The following is a 20,730-nucleotide window of genomic DNA, read 5'->3' on the forward strand; positions in this document are numbered from 1 at the left end:
GTGGGCTTAAGCAGTGTGCTCTTTCCAAGGGCTGGTGCAGACTCGATGAACCGAATGGCCTCCCTCTGCACTGTAAATTCTATGAGACCTATCTAGTTAAATTAAAATAGCGTTTCTGCTCATATTTCCGAGTGAATCCACAGCTATGTCCACCATTGAACACAATCAAACACTCAAATAATATTCAATTAACAGATATAAGTTTCCCAAACGACGAAGAAGATAAACAAAACACCACGGCAATTCTCTCCACTCCTTCAATCATCTCTATTTTCCCTCATTGTGGATCTCACCTGATGCAGTTTGCAGCAAAAGCACAGGGCATTAACCCCCTGCACCTCCATCCTCCTTTTCCGTAATGTTCAAGGATTAGCCAGAAATGGCTAGAAGCGGTTGTTCTTCTCGAAGGACTGGGTACTCCCTTGTGGGCAGGAGCATGGTCGCCATCTTGTATACTTCTCAGAGCCAGTATAGCAATGGTGAGGGATGGGGCCTAGCGAAAGTGACAGACATAAGGGAGAGGGAGCGTGAACCCAAACTCCTAAGGTGTAGAAGGGCGCAAGAGGCAGCTACACTGGCAACTTGTTTTTTTATCCAATGTCAAACAACTCAGCAAATCAATCAATCAGCAGCTCTGAAACCCTGACAGGTCCAGCTGAATAATTACCTTCCGCTACTCAAACATGCATAAAAGGTTCGAGTTTAGGGAAATCTGATCTGTTACACGGACTAACTGGACGCAAGGTCTTGCTTTTGCCATAATTCAACATGATTCAAGATCTTGTTATTGGAATGTGTTATCACACTGAGCGTTGCTGGGCAATAGTTTTGCCTAAAAAAGTGTCCTTTCTTCCAAAGATTTGCGGGTTGGGTGGATTGGCCGGAATAAGGCAGAGGAGTTGGCCTTTCTTTCGGAGGGCCTGTGCAGACTCGACAGGCCGAATGGCCTCCTTCTGCACTGTACAGATACTATTCTATTCTATGGATTTTTGAGGCCTTTCCACCCATCAAGCCCATGCCAGCAAAATCATTTGGGTTTAGTGCGCCTTCCCCAGAGCTCAATCCCCTCATATGCAGGCCCTGCCGCCTATCGTTCTCTATCTGCCCATTTCTCCAGGGGTTCACGAAACTCCGACTTGCGCACATTTACATGACCATTCTTCATCTCTCCCTTGGCCACTCTCGGGCTACACGGCAATCTCACTTGAGTTATATCTAAGGTATTCTCCTCAAATCCCACTCCAGAAACCTGAATACAAAGCTGACTCTCCAGCACAATAACAACTCCAGCCTGGGAAGGCCTTGTGGGTATTGTGGCTGGACTAGTGCTCCAGAGACGTACGTCAATGCTCGAGGTACCCGGGTTCGAATCCCACCCATAAATCCAATAACATCTGGAATTAAAAGTCTAATGATGACCATGAAACCATTGTCAATGGTTGGAAAAAAACATCTGGTTCATTAACGTCCTTTAGGGAAGGAAATCTGCCGTCCTTACCCAATTTGGCCTACATGTGACTCCAGATCCACAGCAATGTGGTTGACCCTTAGTAACCTCAGTTCAAGGAATGGGTAATAAATGCTGGCCCATCCAGTGGCACCTACATATATGGAAGTCCTGCTGTCAGATGTAACTCCATTATCTCTCTAAAATCAATGTAAAGCATGCCCTTTTTGAAAGATAATTCTGGACAATACTTTCCCTTCAATATTAATAAAACAGGTTATCTGGCTATTGTTGTTTGTGGGAGATTGCTGTATGCAAATTGGCTGCCACATTTCCTACATTATAACAGTGACAAGACTTAGAAGAACCATAGAAATGATGCAGCACAGAAGGGGGCCCTTCAGCCCATCTTGTCCATGCCGGCCCAAAGACACTCAGGTGTCCTTTCTAACCCCATCTTCCTGCACATGGCGCACAGCCCTGCAGCTTACAGCACTTAAGGTGCAGACCCAGGTCCAGGAACTTTTAAAAAAGTGTTTAGGGTCTCTGCCCCCACCACCAACTCAGGCAGCGAATTCCAGGCACCCGCCACCCTCTGTGCAAACATGTTTTTCCTCGTGTTCCCTCTAATACTTCTGTCACTTCTATGACTCCTGATTTTTGAACCCTGCCAAGGAAAACAGGTTCCCCCTGTCTATTCTATCGCTACCCCTCACAATTTTGTACCCCTCAATCACTCAGCCTTCTCAGTTCAAAGGAAAACCCCTCCAATCTCTCTTCGGGGCTACAATTCTCCAGTCCTTGGCAACATTCTAGTAAATCTCCTCTGCAAGCTCTCCAGAGCAATTACATTCTTCCTGTAATATGATGACCAGAACAGTGCACAATACTCCAATTGTGGCCTCAACAGTGTCTTATACAGTTCATCATTATATCCCTGCTTTTGCATTCTATACCTCTGCCAAAGAAGGAGAGCATTCAATATCCCTTCTTTACAACCTTATCTACTTGTACATGCCACGATCTCTCACTTCATCTTCACTTCCAAAGAATATTTGGTATACAGTGCTTTGAGATATCCCAAGGTTGTGGTAAAGCTGATTATTTAAACGGAGAGACTACAGAATGCTGCAAGACAGAAGGATCTGTGCGTCCTCGTGAACGAGCAGGTACATCAAGTAGTAAGAAAGGCAAACAAAATGTTGGCCTTTGTTGCAAGAACGATGGAGTGTAAAAGTAGGGAAGCCTTGCTACAAATGTCCAAGGCATTGCGAGACCACACCTAGAAATATACCCGGGTATAGTTTTAGTTTTGGTCACCTTACTCAAGGAGTATTGCTTTGAATGCAATTCAGAAGAGCTTCACTGACCAGGAGCGAAATTCTCCCCCAACGGCGTGATGTCCGCCGACTGGTGCCCAAAGCGGCACCAATCAGACGGGCATCGCGCCGCCCCAAAGGTGCGGAATGCTCCGCATCTTTGGGGGCCGAGCCCCAACATTGAGGGGCTAGGCCGACGGCGGAGGGATTTCCGCCCCGCCAGCTGGCGGAAATGGCGTTTGTTGCCCCGCCAGCTGGCGCGGAAATGACATTCGGGGCGGCGCATGCGCGGGAGCGTCAGCGGCCGCTGACAGTTTCCCGCGCATGCGCAGTGGGGAGAGTCACTTCCGCCTCCACCATGGTGGAGGCCGTGGCGGAGGCGGAAGGGAAAGAGTGCCCCCACGACACAGGCCCGCCCGCGGATCGGTGGGCCCCGATCGCGGGCCAGGCCACCGTGGGGGCATCCCCCGGGGTCAGATCGCCCCGCGCCCCCCCAGGACCCCGGAGCCCGCCCACGCCGCCTTGTCCCGCCGGTAAATACCTACTTTAATTTACGCCGGCGGGACAGGCAATTTCTTGGCGGGACTTCGGCCCATCCGGGCCGGAGAATTCAGCGGGAGGGCCCGCCAACCGGCGCGGCCCGATTCCCGCCCCCGCCCAATCTCTGGTACGGGAGACTTCGGGGGGGGCGGGGGCGGGATTCACGGCGACTAGCGGCCATTCTCCGACCCGGCGGGGGGGGTCGGAGAATGACGCCCCTGATTCTTGGGATGAAGAGATTGTCTTATGAGGAAAGGTTGAGTGGGTTGGGCCTATGCTCATTGGAGTTTAGAAGAACGGGAGATGATCGTGTTGAGACGTTGAGATTCTGAGGGGGTTGTACAGAGCAGAAGCTGAGGGGATGTTTCCTCTTGTACGAAAATCTAGAACTAGGGGAATAGTTTAGACATAGGGGTCTACCATTTAAGATGCAGGTGAGGAGGAATTCCTTCTTTCAGAGGGTTGTTAGTCTTCGGAATTCCCATCCCCAGCAAGCAGTGTGGGCAGGATCATTGAACATATTCAAGGCCAAGTTGGACTGATTTTTGATCGAAGGGAGTTATTGCCAATAAAGTGGAGTTATGGCCACAATTCTATTGAATGGTGGAGCAGGCTCGAGGACGGAATGGCCTAATCATGCTCCTATTTCTTCTGAACTTTTGTACAAGGCGCTATACAAATGCAAGTCTTTCTTCAAATAATTCTCATTATAATTCTATTTGCATTATCACGTAAAACATAAAGTGAAAGATCGCGACGAGTTATTTGAAGAAAAATCAGGGAACCATTTAAGCAGAGTACAATGCAGAGTCAGTATCAAGGTTTAATTATATTATTGCAAGCAGTATTCTAATTTGAAGCATATCACTTGGAAATGAGATACATCATTCCATACAAGATTAAAATATAACCAGAAATTCAAATCATATTGCACCACAAATTCAGCGATTTACTACAGATTGTAAATAAATAAATAAATAGAGGCCTGATTGATGGAGCAAGTATATAAATAGCTCTCTAAAAGTGAGATTTTGCGATGTAAATTTAATTATACTGCAGTAATTATATTGCTTGAATTTCAATCTCAGGTACAGACTACATCCATTTTAATTCCATTCTTTTTGATGAAAATTGAATTTCACATATGTCACATGGCTAGCTTTCATTCTGTTCTGATTATTAACATCCATCTATTGCCAGATCACATTTCTGAAGCAACGGTAGTTGGGTTGGCCTTAAAATTCCATTGCGGATTCATCGACTTGCCTCTATAACTCCAGCAAGGGCGGGGGAGGGAGGTGGATTCTCTCAGCTTGCATTGATATAGTGCCTTTCAATGTATTAAAGATGTCCCAAGCCACTTTAAGGAGCATGTCAGGCGAAATTTCACGTTGAGCCACAGGAAATGACAGTAAAGTTTGGTGAAAGAGGTAGGTTTTAGGAGGACAGATAGGGAGCGAGGCAGGAAGCCAGGATCAAGGCCCAGATAGCTGAAGGCCTGGCTGCCAATCATGGATAGAAGAAAATTGGGATTGTGCAGAAAATCCTGTTTGGAGGAGTTCCGAGATCCCAGAGAGCTGTAGGGGCGGAGGGGATCACAAAGAAAAGGAAGGGACAAGGCTAAGAGAGATCTGAAAACAAAGATCATTTAGAGCAAGGCACCTCTGGACCAGAAGCCACAGTAGAGTAGGCCGAATGGCTCACCAGAAATGAGCACAGGCTTCATTTCAATGTTGCCCATATTTCAGACTTGCACTCAATCCATCTCGCCGAGTCAGCAATCGCCTTGACATTTTCAGGCAGGAGGACCGTAAAGTTTGACAGCTCGAAGCTGCTCAAAAACGTTGAAAGTTTTGAGTATTTCATGGAGTCAGAGGGAGCAAGAGTTGATGTCCTGGCCCCATTCAACAACTCCAGGCTGTTTCATGCTCACCCACCCCCCTCAACACCCTTTACTCGATTGGCAGCCACAGCTCGCCAGGCGTCTTCTGAAGAGGCGCGAGGTCAAATTCACCTCAATCCTCACTCCTCTCCATGTTGGTCGACCACCAACTGTTTGGAACAATGATGTAAATAGCCTCCATCGAGTATCTGAATAACATAATAAAACGGACTTGGATATTTATAATATTACAGTTGCTGGCACAATGGGAGACGCCCAGTGTGAATCTTTCCACCATTCTGAAAGCAGATGTCCACAGTGTGGTTGATTGGGAAACTCGGATACCTGAGCGACAGGAAGGCTTTTGCTATTGGCAGCTTGAAAGCAAACTCACTTCTGCACTCAGGCCTCCCTGCCAAAGAGAATTGCAAAAAGGTCAACTGTGACCCTCCAGCTGGTGGAGTTACCCCTCTATACAGTTGGTTGTGTCCCTGTGCCCTGCTCAGAAAAGAGACAAAACCATCATCTGTACAACAGCAACGCATGGTGCCTTTAAGATCATAAAATATCCCAAGACACTCCACAGGCAACTCAATGTCTACATGTTATGGCAAGTTGTCCTTTTCACTATGCTAGCCTGAGGAGCTCCGGGTACTTGCTGCCCATCTAGTGAGGCATCAAATTGCACTGGTTAATTGTTTAAGGATCAAGACGGCACGGTGGCGCAGTGGTTAGCACTGTTGCCTCACAGCGTCAGGGGCCCAGGTTCAATTCTAGCCTCTGGTGGCTGTGGAGTTTTCACTTCCTCCCCATATCTGCGTGGGTTTCCTCCGGGTGCCTCTGTTTCCTCCCACAATCCAAAGATGTGCAGGTAGGTGGATTGGCATCCTAAATTGTCCCTTAGTGTTCAAAAAGCTAGGTGGGGTTACTGGGTTACGGGAATAGGGTGGAGGCTTGGGCTTAAGTAGGGTGCTCTTTCCAAGGGCCGTGCAGACTCGATGGGCCGAATGGCCTCCTTCTGCGCTGTAAATTCTATGATTCGATGATCAGCCGGACTCTTAGAGGAGGCAAGCCAGATCTGTTTGAGGTCAAGGTGATTCCCAAGGTGCAACACCTGAGGGTGAAAGTTCAGAACCAGGTCAGCGCACACAGCAATCCTCAGGTAGGAAAGCAGCAATTATTGATTGATCAATCAGCCAGCTTGGCTCTTTCATCGAACCTGGATAGGGAGGCCCATCGATGGAGGGCGAGATTCTTCCTGCTCGGTCCTACATCGCTCCTCAAGTCAATACATGAACAGGAAAGCTGAAGCTGTCTGGACAAGCTTACTGCTGGACTGACTGGTACCAACTGGTCAAAACTCCAGCAGTACCCCAGTACACGCCTGGGGAAACCCAAGCTCAGTTGTCCTGCGCCTGAACACTAGGCTTCGGCAAGTGAGGAGCGATCCCCCGGGGAGCACGTTCACTCTCCAGGAACAGGAGTAACCCATTCAGCACCCTGGAGCCTGCTGTGCCATTCAACAAGATCATGGCTGATGTGTATCCTGCCAGGCAATCGCAGAATGCAAATCTCAGCCGTTGCTCTGGCGGCTTTGGGACCTGGTTCTGGGAGCTCAGCAATGTAACACGTCGCAGGCATGGCATCGCTATTCTAATCAAGGCCCACCACCTGGCCACTCTGTTATGCTATTGGAGGATCAAGGCTTTTTGTGGCCTAGCCGCCCTGTCCACCCGTCTGACAGGCATAGGGGTGTAGAAGACACTCGCCCCTGGCTCCAAAGTGGCCATCACATTTTCTGTCGTATAAATATCGCCGAAGCAGGACGAACGAAGAAGATCTGACAAAAAAAATGAAGTACAATTCTCCGAACACATGCGCATACTCTGGTCAGGTCTTACTTCACCCTTACACTGAACTCCCCCTTTCAAAAAGGAAGGTGGCATCACAAAGTAAAATCCCAATGACATCAGAAGCCTTTCACTGCTTTATCATTTAATATGTCCTCTAGCTTTCTTTCAAACAGAACCAAAAACAAAGTTGTCAATTTTGCGCAACTTTCGTTTTTAGAAAAGAAGTTAATTAAGACAGTACAGAAGATGACACACAACTTAACAGTGCACGAGCAGATTATTCAGCCCAAACAACGTAGAGCGGTGTTTATTTGCGACTATTTTATAGGACGTGGATAGATGGACTACCCTTTGCTTCAGTTCTATCAGCTTATTAGTATAAAATTATCCTCAAAATTAATCACCAAATGACTGTTGCTGTTCAATAACTAGATTCGGGAGAACAGAATGCACTTTGCCCAGCTTTCGGTAGTCACTTTCCGAGGACTACTTTGTGACCATGCCTGTCATGTATTTCCAAGCAAACCACTTCAACAACTGAGTGTTTTGCAGCTCAAGAGCAAATAAGAGAGTGGTTTCAAGGTTTTTTTTCCTTCAGAATTCAAATTTTAAATATAAGAGGAGCTTGTCAAAGGGAGCTGTAACTAAATGATTCAACAATGGAAATCACTCACCTCTTCCACAGTGAGCGGCATGCAGATCCTGTACTCCTTCATCAACATAATGGTGTTTCAGCCTGGGTGAAGTATGAACTTGTTGAAGGCACTGAGAGGATCACTTCTGAAACCACTGGCGGTTAACTGAGGTTATACATTAGTCCTCTTACCAGCTGACGATATAAAGACAAGTCCTGTCGGCACTAGTCTCTCGTGCTGAGGCACTGCAGCAAATGCCACCAACACCAAGCCTGGAATGGCAAAATCCCCAGGGCCGGGATTCAAAGCCCAGCCGTTTTATTCTGGGTGGGAGAAAGAGAAAAATGTAATTTAAAAACAGATCATCAGTCATTATTAAAATAAAAATTCCTTTTTGTGTTTGTGTTTATTAAAATTTGTGTTTGGAGAACTTGCTAACACCTTTTTGCTGCAATACTGTTGCAGACATAAACATGCCTTACTGGCAGAAAGGGGTTAGATCAATCTACAGCGTTGTGGCAAAAGGTCAAGAGAGTCGGCTCCAAGATTGAAACAATGACGCAATTCGCCAAAATTGTGCTGTCAACCTCCTGGAAGTTACATCTATCACGTTGTGTACCACTCCACTGAAGTTAGCACTATCCTAAGACTAACAACTGAAATGAAAACGAGTACAAATCATGTCGACAGTGTTATATTCAAAAAAGTCAATTGGTGAAAGATGGTACCGACGCCAATCTTTACTGGGCCTAACATTTATTTACGGAATGAAACATTACAAGCATACATCTCCTAACTCAAGTAGTTTCACTGCTTGTTGCTTTAGATCAGCTCAAGTGAAACACCAATTAATTAATGCTCCCCACCGGCACATAATAAAATGCAATTAGCGTATCACTGAATGGATTGCACACTTATACTGATTATGCAAATATGTGAAATATTAGCAATCAATAGTTTGTAAAAATTCAAGATTGATTTGATATCGCTTAAGCAGTGGCTTGCACTGAAAGGTTCAACTTTTCCTTTCACATTCACTCCGATTCCAAGCTGCCTTTCCTGCATATTTGTGCAATAACTCTGTTTTAAAATGTCCAGGATGTTTATTAAGGCAAAGCAACAATGTTTATGAAAATGACCATTTGTAATAAGTCATGAGCAGCGCCGGGTGTTTTTTGGTACGGTTTGCAAACACGAGCTCTCAGCCGTGGTCAGTACTACCACAAACACTGCAAGGAACATATTCAGGGGGGCACTTTTGCTTCTCGCAATTCTTGTAGAATACTGAGGATTAGCTTGACAGCAGCACCACGTAGCTCGATACTTTCAATGTATCAATGTTGACAATTAAAGGTTGCTCCTTTGGAGTTGCAATTGGGTCTAGTGCACATTGGAGCTAATTTGCATGGATTAACATGGAAAGTGGAGCCAGAGAAACAGGCTGCTGGGCCCCACTAGACCCTCCCCAGTGATTGTGCTCCACATGAGCCTTATCCCATCCCTTTGTCTAACCCTAGCAGCATAACCTCCTATTACTCCTCGATGTTTTCATCAACCCTTTCAGCATAACCCTTTTCTTTCTCGTAAATCCATCTATGTTATTGACCTCAACTACCCAGTGTATGGAACTATATGAAACAAGATTAAAACACCTCAACCACTCCTTGTTTTGAACTATATAGAACATAATCATTCACCTCAACCACCCCATGTATGGAACTAAACGGAACACAATTTAAACACCTCAACCCATTGCTCTACAAATTTAAAAAGGGAGGAAGTAAGTTTCTCGCTTGCACAATTTGCTGATTTAATAAGTTGCTTAACACGTTCCAAGTTTACTTAATTTACAACCAATTGCACCCAAGTTTATTTTTACTTCACAAAAAATATCTGGAAGCCCTGACAGTCACACACAGAAAAAATGTTGGTAGTATTGTGCTCAATTAGGAATGAAGATTCACCCCAAGGAAAGAAGATGCCCATTTTCTCCATCGCCGTGTCTGTAACGCTGTCGATGGTCGCGGGGACCCAGGACCACTGAGGTGCTCAAATTCCCGCTCTCCCCCAGTTCCCACCTCCTCCTTGGCGCGGCAACTGTGCAGTCCTGCCAGGAGCCAAAGCTAGCCAGCTTCCTTCCTCAGCACTCAACTGGCCCCAAAAACATTCCAGACAATCAACCAAATGAAACAAAAAATCCCCAGCAATTTGGAGCTGCTGAAGTAAATGCAGCCCCTGCATATAATTAAATATATTTTACAATTGTAGAGTCAACCCTTTGGTGGAGGGGGAGGGGTGCAGTTTCAGTGTGATATCCATAGCATCTAAACACCAGGCGATCAGATACTTGTGTGCACTATTAATTCTCAGTAATTGTCCTATTATCGCTTCAGTTAACACAAGTAACTTTTATGCACTATACTTTTCAGTCTGAATTAATAATGCTCTTTGTGTGTGTGTGAATACACACTCATATATACACACATATAGCATTGCCACTAATTTAGATATATATATAGATTAAACTGTATATTTATACACACACACACACAGTTACAGTAACCTAGACGAGCCCCAATCACTCTCTACAATGCACATCTCAGCTAGCCACTGTCACCTCGTTCAGTCCAGTGCTTTTAAACAAAATGCTTCTCAATGCTGCACATGTTCCAGGCAAAGCGAGACTCACCCTCCAGGTTATTGGGCAGAAAGTGGGTGAATCCCCACGCATGGGAAAAGTTCACCCACCGCTCTGTCCTTCCGATCCTGCCGCTCAGCTTGTGCGGAAGGGGCAATTTCCTCCAATCTCCCAGCCAAAAAGGAACGGGTCAGAACTGCTGTGGGTGGGAGGGAGGGGGTGTTAAGAGTAAATAAAACGGTGTCTTCAGTTGCTTCTCAAAGATACACGTCCCGGCGTGGCAGACACAAAGAAAGGCACAGCCCGGCCACAAGACAGCACAAACTTTGGTGTGGACTGGCAGGGAGGAGCAGTTTGCATTCTTCTCCTGCTTCCCCCCCCCCACTCTCCTGACCGTCCCCGAGGTTTCGATCCTGTAAACGGAGGTGAGACTGAGCCCGTCCTTCAGTCCCGCGGCTGGAGGAGCTCTTGTTGCCCCCCCACCGTGTGCTCTCCCCCCTACACCCTAACCGGGTGACTTTTGTTCCTTCGCACACTCGGGGACCGCCTGGAGAAGAGCCCGCTGGAAAATAAAGGAAGAATAGAGAGAGTGGGAGGGGATGAGGTGGGGGACACACACATCAGAAACTAAAATTGCAGCCCACAGCACTGCAAGTGGTTCTTTCATATTGTAGGCGCCGCACCGCCTCCTTCAGGCGGAGATCAGTAACTGCTGCCAGCACACAGGCGGAATCTGCACAGCAAACCCACTGGGCGCTCAACTGGAACCCTGGTCCCCAGCATGACAATGTTCCATTGCACAATTCGCACTTCAACAATCAGGCTAAACCCTCACTCAACATGCACATTCATTCTGCATTGTAGTTTGCCATGTTTCAAATGCTGTCAGGTGGGCAATGTGCAGGTCCTCTTTGACCACGCGCTCCATGTGCTTGGCAGCCAGCTAGTTTTTTGTCAAGGGCTGCCTTCAATGCAACTTGGCACTCCGGCGGAGTTTTGTTTTCTGAGGAGAACCGGGAAGAAAACTGCATGGTGGCGAACCCGTCACTTTCCCAACCAAACCCCCCCCCCCCCCTCCACCACCATTAAGTCGGAGCAGGAAAGGTCACATTAGGCAAGGGTGGCACGGTAGCACATTGGTTAGCACTGTTGCTTCACAGCGCCAAGGTCCCAGGTTCGATTCCCGACTTGGGTCACTGTCTGTGCGGAGCCTGCACGTTCTCCCCGTGCCTGCGTGGGTTTCCTCCGGGCGCTCCGATTTCCTCCCACCAGTCCCGAAAGACGTGCTTGTTAGGGTGATTTGGACATTCTGAATTCTCCCTCTGTGTACCCGAGCAGGTGCCGGAATGTGACGACTCGGGGCTTTTCACAGTAACTTCATTGCAGTGTTAATGTAAGCCCACTTGTGACAATAAAGATTATTATTATCATGCCTTCCAACCCCCAGACCATTAAGTTACCAATTAATGACCACTTAAGCGCCTCATCCTATCACTGCTGGTAATCGCTCAGCGACAAGGGAGGGCCTCCTGATTGGACACCCCGCGGCACGTGGAAGGCCCCCTCAGTGGTTGAGGCCAGAATGGAGAGCCATGCTGACCTGGATAATGGCGCCGCCCACCCCCTCACCAGGGCCTGCCTGTAGTCCCAACCTAACTCACCTTCTGGGATCCCCATCGATGCTGTTGCTCTGGGGGCCTCCTGCAGCCTCAGTCGTGGCCAGCGCCCCCGGTGGCACAACTAGGACTGAAGTTGCTGCCAGCCCTCTGACTGGCTGCCTGCGTTTGGAGGTGGGTTCTTTGTCTCCAAGTGCAGTCAGCAGCTGCTCAATGGGCATTTAATTCCACGATGGCTCCACAGGAAGGGCCCCGGTCTGGTTGTCACTTGCTTTCAGGCCAGTGGGCTACTGCTGCAGATATTAAATGTAGCCCATTAAATCTGCTTCCTTTCCTACAGATGCTGCCTGGCCCACTGAGTGTTTGTCAGTGCTTCCTGTGTTTCTTTAAACTTCAGGTTTTCAGCATCTGCAGTATTTAGCTTTTACTTGAACACACTGCCTGTGGGGTTTTGTGGGGACATGCATTTGTGGCCAATCTGGCAACTTATGTTAGTTGTCAAGCCAAAGCGACGGGACCAGCTCCCTCATGTAGGACATTAGAATGTTGAAAGGAGGATGCGCCAGATCAGCTTGTAATAATGCACTAACCCTGAGCGTCAGGTTATCACAGTTTGAAGCGTGTAGCAAGAGAACCCTGCTGTCAAAATGGATAATGGACTGTCTGCCTCTCAGTCCCAGCTACACAATAGTCAGGTTAATAACATAGATTCCAGAAAATAAGTTTTATTCAAAGATACTATTGAAGGCTCAAGATTTTCAAAGGCAGGTTCGCAGCAGATGAAAGTCAATGCAGAGAAGTGTGAGGTGATGAATTTTGCTGGGACGAACATGGAGAGACAATACAAAATGGGGGGTAGAATTTTATAAGGGGTGGAGGTGCAGAGGGACCTGGGTGTGCATGTGCAAAGAGCCAGAACTAACCACATTACTGTAGCTAGATCTGTTGATTCCCAAATTTCTTTCTCTGTCAGTCTGGCCTCAATAAAAGTTGAGATGGATTCGCACGTAAAAAGAAGTTATTTATTTAGCTTGCAAGCTTGATTCATTTCATAGAAATATAAGAGACATCCAGTTTCCTATATCCCAGAAAGCGAATGAACAAAGAAACAAAGGGATCTCTGCAAATCAATTCAAATGGTATCAAGTTTCACATACTCGACGCCCATAGGTCAGCCTATATCCCTCCTGACCTGTTTGATCTATTCTGATTGGCTCACTTCCAATCCCTTTCTCTGGCCCCTATCAATGCAGCATCACTCTCATAGACACACCTCTTCCTGCTTTTTCCATGCGGTCTCAAATCCCTTTCTCCCTAACGGCCAGAATCAAAGTGGCTTATTTCTACATTACATTAACTAGTATCTCTAAAGTAACTATTTTATATCACATTCGTCAGATCTAATGATATGTAAAGGCTTAACATAATGTCCTTACTTTAAGATTTATTGTCACGTGTACCGAGGTACAGTGAAAAGTATTGTCCTGCGTACAGTCCAAGCAGATCATACCATGCATGAAGAAAAATAGGACTTTTGTGCTCAATGGTTCTATCTGTGAAGCCAGGAATGCTGGAATGCCTTTCTAAAAGCTTTCTGAACTTGTCCTGCTAACAACTAAGAGTAAATATTCCAAGTTGGAGATTACTCAATGATTTGTTATTGGGTCAATAATGCACGTTCTCAGTCAGAACAATGAGACAATGGGAATTATGATGTAAAAGGCACAGTCAGTAATGTGTGTCGGAAATCTGCGTCAAACCAGTGAGACATCACGTGTATCAGTAACCCTTTGCTTAACCTACTTCAGCATTTCTTGAATTCATCATGTGACTAACCCAAGGGATGTGACCGAAAACAACACAAGGCACAATGGTATTAAATTGGAAAGATCGGGTTAAGGGTAATAATCAAGAATTTGGGTTCCATTAGTTCATGCCTCTTTCCAGATTGAAGCCTGGGGTGTATCTGAGAAAGTCGATGATGCTCTCTCACCTCGGGCTGAAATTCAGTCCCTGCAAATCTATTCGATGTACTTCAGTCTTGTACACATAGAATCCCTACAGTGCAGAAGAAGGCCATGCGGCCCATCGAGTCTGCACCAGCCCTTGGAAAGAGCACCCTATTTAAGCCCACACCTCCACCCTATCCCCATAACCCAGTAACCCTACCTAACCTTTTGGACGCTAAGGGGCACTTTAGCACGGCCAATCGGCCTATCCCGCGCATCTTTAGACTGTGGGAGAAAACCGGAACACCCGGAGGAAACCCACGCAGACAGGGGGAGAGCGTGCAAACTCCACACAGTCACCCAAGGCCGAAATCGAACACGGGGCCCTGCCGCTCTGAAGCAGAGGTGCTAACCACTTTGCCACCGTGTCGTACCTTCAACTTGTTTCTGGACATCTTTCAAGAGGATGTTCAGCCTTAGTCTTTGTGGTGGTATTTATTAGGGGTAGTACGGTACCTGTGAAGCCGAGAGGCTATTGGCTGACAGGTCCCGGGTCCTGGTTGGATCTGCCGCCTGCTGGCTCCGCCCAGAAAGACGGAGTATAAGAGCCCGAGTTCTCCCAGCAGCCGCATTCTGTAACTGAGCTGCTGGTCTTGCTTAATAAAGCCTCGATTGACTTCATCACTTCTCGACTTGAGTGAGTAATTGTTGCGCTACAGTCTTTCCAATATACAGGCTGTCCTGTGGCTAGGCATTTTTCTGGGGGAAAAGCAATTCTAAAACCAAAGAAAGACGTGCATTTATGTTGTGTTTTCCACACCCATCAGACGCCTCAAAGCATTTTACAGCCAATGGATGTGAATTATAAAATGTGGCATCCAGCTTCACAGTTTTACAGGAAATGTGTTATGAGCCCTTGAATATGGGGAAAGACATTTTCCAGTGTGATATTAGAAGAGTCAGAGTTCACTCATAACCTTCACTCATTTGGCTCTGCTTCAGGAGTATTAGGAGCAGGAGAGTCTGTGCAAAATCCGGACTCTGCTTGTTAAACCGTGACTTCAGTTACAAGTGCGCCTATGTGCATGACGGCTGAGTACCTGTCAGGATCTGCTTTGAGTGTGATGCCTTCCAGCATAGTCTAGCCCTCCGGTGCCCAAGTTGGCACACAAGGAGTGTGGTCAGATGGACCAAACACTAGAGGGCCGTCAGTATCAGTGGGAGTATAAACCATTGTGAGTCGGAGCCTTCAGGGCAGAGGGGAACTAAGGAAATATACTTTCATGCTTTTACTTTTTGCTGATTTAAAATTGCATTTTATTTATCTGGCTTCAAATTATGGCCATGTTAGTTCCATCAACCATGCATCAATGCATGGTGTGCCATTTGGTGCCTGGTGAAGCTGCAAGAAATTGATCACAGTTTAGTATACCCGAGAGAAACATTGGATTCCAGCATTGGAACTGTACTGGTAGCTTGCATGTCTGTCTTTTGAGGAAAACTTCCGCTTTGAGGTGTCACTGGGCTGTTATTGATGCGCTAAATTAATAATTACTGGCGAACAAACCCCTCTAGCCTGGAAAAACTAATGTCATATTTGTGACATGTCAGATATCTGCAGTCTGATCAATCGAATACTTTAACACTTTGTCAAAGTTTTATTAAACTTTGGTGGGATTGACCGGGGCGAAACTCCCCAAGCCTCTAAAAAAATGAGTAAGTGTGGGTAAATACAGGTCTGGATCTCACCCAAAGAGCCGGTGGGAAGCACCCCACCAAACTGGCCCAAACGTATTTGGGTGAATCGCCCCCAAGATGTCCATTCCTGTAACTGTAACATGTACAGTCTACCTACATCAGGGAGGAAGAAGCATGCCTGGATTAATCAGAGATTTTAAACAGTCGTCATTTCAAGATGCATTGTCCTGGTATGTGGTTTTCAGTCCTCTATTTGTATTTAGAACATCACTTTCAGTCTGCTGTAAATAAAATCTGGTTAACTAAAATTTCCGCTATGAAGCCACTTAGAAATAGTTACAGACTGGAGAGAGAGAGAGGCAAACTTTACTTGTTTCCTCTCCCCACTGGTCTGTAAGCAGAAGTGTTTTGAATTATTTTTAAAGTATGCGGTGGCCTGTTTTCCCAAAAGCTCGGTCTGGGTGATCCAATTTACCAATAATCCGCAGCAAACTCAGGTTATGATTAACTCAGAAGGGAAGTGTGTTTCAAAACCTGGGGAGGAGGGTTCGGAACATCCCACTCCACTCCACTCCTCACACAGACACACACCCACTCCACTCCACTCCACTCCTCACACAGACACACACCCACTCCACTCCACTCCACTCCAATCCACCACTCACACAGACACACACCCACTCCACCACACACATGCCACTCCGCCACTCTCACACACACACACACTCCACTCCACTCAACTCCACTCCACTCCACCACTCACACAGACACACACCCACTCCACTCCACTCCTCACACAGACACACACCCACTCCACTCAACTCCACTCCAATCCACCACCCACACAGACACACACCCACTCCACCTCACACATGCCACTCCGCCACTCACACACACACACACACACACACTCCACTCCGCCACTCACACAGACACACACCCACTCCACTCCACTCCACCACTCACACAGACACACACCCACTCCACCACACACACTCCACTCCACCACTCACACACACACACACAGTCCACTCTGCCACTCACACACACTCCACTCCGCCACTCACACAAACCCACTCCACTCCACTCCACCACTCACACACACACACACCCACTCCACTCCACTCCACTCCACTCCACCACTCACACACACACCCACTCCACTCCACTCCACTCCACTCCACACTCACACACACACCCACTCCACTCCACTCCGCCACTCACACACACACACCCACTCCACTCCACTCCACTCCGCCACTCACACACACAAACCCACTCCACTCCACTCCACTCCACCACTCACACACACACCCACTCCACTCCACTCCACTCCACCACTCACACACACACCCACTCCACTCCACTCCACCACTCACACACACAAACCCACTCCACTCCACACCACTCACACACACACCCACTCCACTCCACCACTCACACACACACACACCCACTCCACTCCGCCACTCACACACACACCCACTCCACTCCACACCACTCACACACACACCCACTCCACTCCACTCCACTCCACCACTCACACACACACACACACTCCACTCCACTCCACTCCACTCCACTCCACTCCGCCACTCACACACACACCCACTCCACTCCGCCACTCACACACACACCCACTCCACTCCACTCCACTCTACCACTCACACACACACACACTCCACTCCACCACTCACACACACACACCCACTCCACTCCACTCCACTCCGCCACTCACACACACACACCCACTCCACTCCACTCCGCCACTCACACACACACACCCACTCCACTCCACTCCGCTCCACTCCGCCACTCACACACACACCCACTCCACTCCACACCACTCCGCCACTCACACACACACACCCACTCCACTCCACACCACTCCGCCACTCACACACACACACACCCACTCCACTCCACTCCACTCCACTCCACTCCGCCACTCACACCCACTCCACTCCGCCACTCACACACACACACACACCCACTCCACTCCACTCCACTCCACACCACTCACACACACACCCACTCCACTCCACTCCACTCCGCCACTCACACCCACTCCCCTCCGCCACTCACACACACACACACACCCACTCCACTCCACTCCGCCACTCACACCCACTCCACTCCGCCACTCACACACACACACACCCACTCCACTCCACTCCACTCCGCCACTCACACACACACCCACTCCACTCCGCCACTCACACACACACACCCACTCCACTCCACTCCACTCCGCCACTCACACACACACACCCACTCCACTCCACTCCACTCCACTCCGCCACTCACACACACACACCCACTCCACTCCACTCCACTCCACACTCACACACACACCCACTCCACTCCACTCCACTCCACTCCGCCACTCACACACACACACCCACTCCACTCCACTCCACCACTCACACACACACACACCCACTCCACTCCACTCCGCCACTCACACACACACACCCACTCCACCACTCACACACACACCCACTCCACTCCACTCCACTCCGCCACTCACACACACCCACTCCACTCCACTCCACTCCGCCACTCACACACACACACCCACTCCACTCCGCCACTCACACACACACACCCACTCCACTCCACTCCACTCCACCACTCACACACACACCCACTCCATTCCACTCCACTCCACCACTCACACATACACACACTCCACTCCGCCACTCACACAAACCCACTCCACTCCACTCCACCACTCACACACACACACCCACTCCACTCCACTCCACTCCACCACTCACACACACACCCACTCCACTCCACTCCACTCCACCACTCACACACACACACACTCCACTCCGCCACTCACACAAACCCACTCCACTCCACTCCACCACTCACACACACACACCCACTCCACTCCACTCCACTCCACCACTCACACACACACCCACTCCACTCCACTCCACTCCACTCCGCCACTCACACACACACACCCACTCCACTCCACTCCACCACTCACACACACACCCACTCCACTCCACTCCACTCCACCACTCACACACACACACCCACTCCAATCCACCACTCACACAAACCCACTCCACTCCACTCCGCCACTCACACACACCCACTCCACTCCACTCCACTCCGCCACTCACACACACACCCACTCCACTCCACTCCACTCCACACTCACACACACACACCCACTCCAATCCACCACTCACACAAACCCACTCCACTCCACTCCGCCACTCACACACACCCACTCCACTCCACTCCACTCCACACTCACACACACCCACTCCACTCCACTCCACACTCACACACACCCACTCCACTCCACTCCGCCACTCACACACACACCCACTCCACTCTGCCACTCACACACACACACCCACTCCAATCCACCACTCACACAAACCCACTCCACTCCACTCCGCCACTCACACACACCCACACCACTCCACTCCACTCCACCACTCACACACACACACACACTCCACTCCGCCACTCACACACACACACCCACTCCACTCCACTCCACTCCGCCACTCACACACACACACCCACTCCACTCCGCCACTCACACACACACCCACTCCACTCCACTCCACTCCACTCAGCCACTCACACACACACCCACTCCACTCCACTCCACTCCACTCCGCCATTCACACACACACACCCACTCCACTCCACTCCACTCCGCCACTCACACACACCCACACCACTCCACTCCACTCCGCCACTCACACACACACCCACTCCACTCCACTCCACTCCGCCACTCACACACACACCCACTCCACTCCACTCCACTCCGCCACTCACACACACACACCCACTCCACTCCACCACTCACACACACACACCCACTCCACTCCACTCCACACTCACACACACGCCCACTCCACTCCACCACTCACACACACACACACACCCACTCCACTCCACTCCGCCACTCACACACACACCCACTCCACTCCACTCCACTCCGCCACTCACACACACACCCACTCCACTCCACTCCACTCCACTCCACTCCACACTCACACACACACCCACTCCACTCCACTCCGCCACTCACACACACACACCCACTCCACTCCACTCCACTCCGCCACTCACACACACAAACCCACTCCACTCCACTCCACTCCACCACTCACACACACACCCACTCCACTCCACTCCACTCCACCACTCACACACACACCCACTCCACTCCACCACTCACACACACAAACCCACTCCACTCCACACCACTCACACACACACCCACTCCACTCCACCACTCACACACACACAAACCCACTCCACTCCGCCACTCACACACACACCCACTCCACTCCACACCACTCACACACACACCCACTCCACTCCACTCCACTCCACCACTCACACACACACACACACTCCACTCCACTCCACTCCACTCCACTCCACTCCGCCACTCACACACACACCCACTCCACTCCGCCACTCACACACACACCCACTCCACTCCACTCCACTCTACCACTCACACACACACCCACTCCACTCCACCACTCACACACACACACCCACTCCACTCCACTCCACTCCGCCACTCACACACACACACCCACTCCACTCCACTCCGCCACTCACACACACACACCCACTCCACTCCACTCCGCTCCACTCCGCCACTCACACACACACCCACTCCACTCCACACCACTCCGCCACTCACACACACACACCCACTCCACTCCACACCACTCCGCCACTCACACACACACACACCCACTCCACTCCACTCCACTCCACTCCACTCCGCCACTCACACCCACTCCACTCCGCCACTCACACACACACACACACCCACTCCACTCCACTCCACTCCACACCACTCACACACACACCCACTCCACTCCACTCCACTCCGCCACTCACACCCACTCCCCTCCGCCACTCACACACACACACACACCCACTCCACTCCACTCCACTCCGCCACTCACACCCACTCCACTCCGCCACTCACACACACACACACCCACTCCACTCCACTCCACTCCGCCACTCACACACACACCCACTCCACTCCGCCACTCACACACACACACCCACTCCACTCCACTCCACTCCGCCACTCACACACACACACCCACTCCACTCCACTCCACTCCACTCCGCCACTC

General features: G+C 49.4%; 1 protein-coding gene across 1 annotated transcript in view; it reads right to left on the bottom strand.

Moving 5' to 3' along the window:
- Positions 1–10,966, bottom strand: part of LOC140394421 (cytoplasmic phosphatidylinositol transfer protein 1-like) — a 217,955-nt gene extending 206,989 nt beyond the window's left edge. Inside the window, exons 1-2 of the mRNA XM_072481680.1 lie at positions 10,366–10,966; positions 7,716–7,999 (exon numbers count right to left, since the gene is read on the bottom strand). Coding sequence (XP_072337781.1) covers positions 7,716–7,763 — 48 coding nt within the window. The 5' untranslated portion in view covers positions 7,764–7,999; positions 10,366–10,966. The remainder of the gene's footprint in view (positions 1–7,715; positions 8,000–10,365) is intronic.
- Positions 10,967–20,730: the final 9,764 nt, after the last annotated feature.

This window comes from Scyliorhinus torazame, chromosome 17 (assembly GCF_047496885.1).
Source record: "Scyliorhinus torazame isolate Kashiwa2021f chromosome 17, sScyTor2.1, whole genome shotgun sequence".
NCBI lineage: Eukaryota > Metazoa > Chordata > Chondrichthyes > Carcharhiniformes > Scyliorhinidae > Scyliorhinus > Scyliorhinus torazame.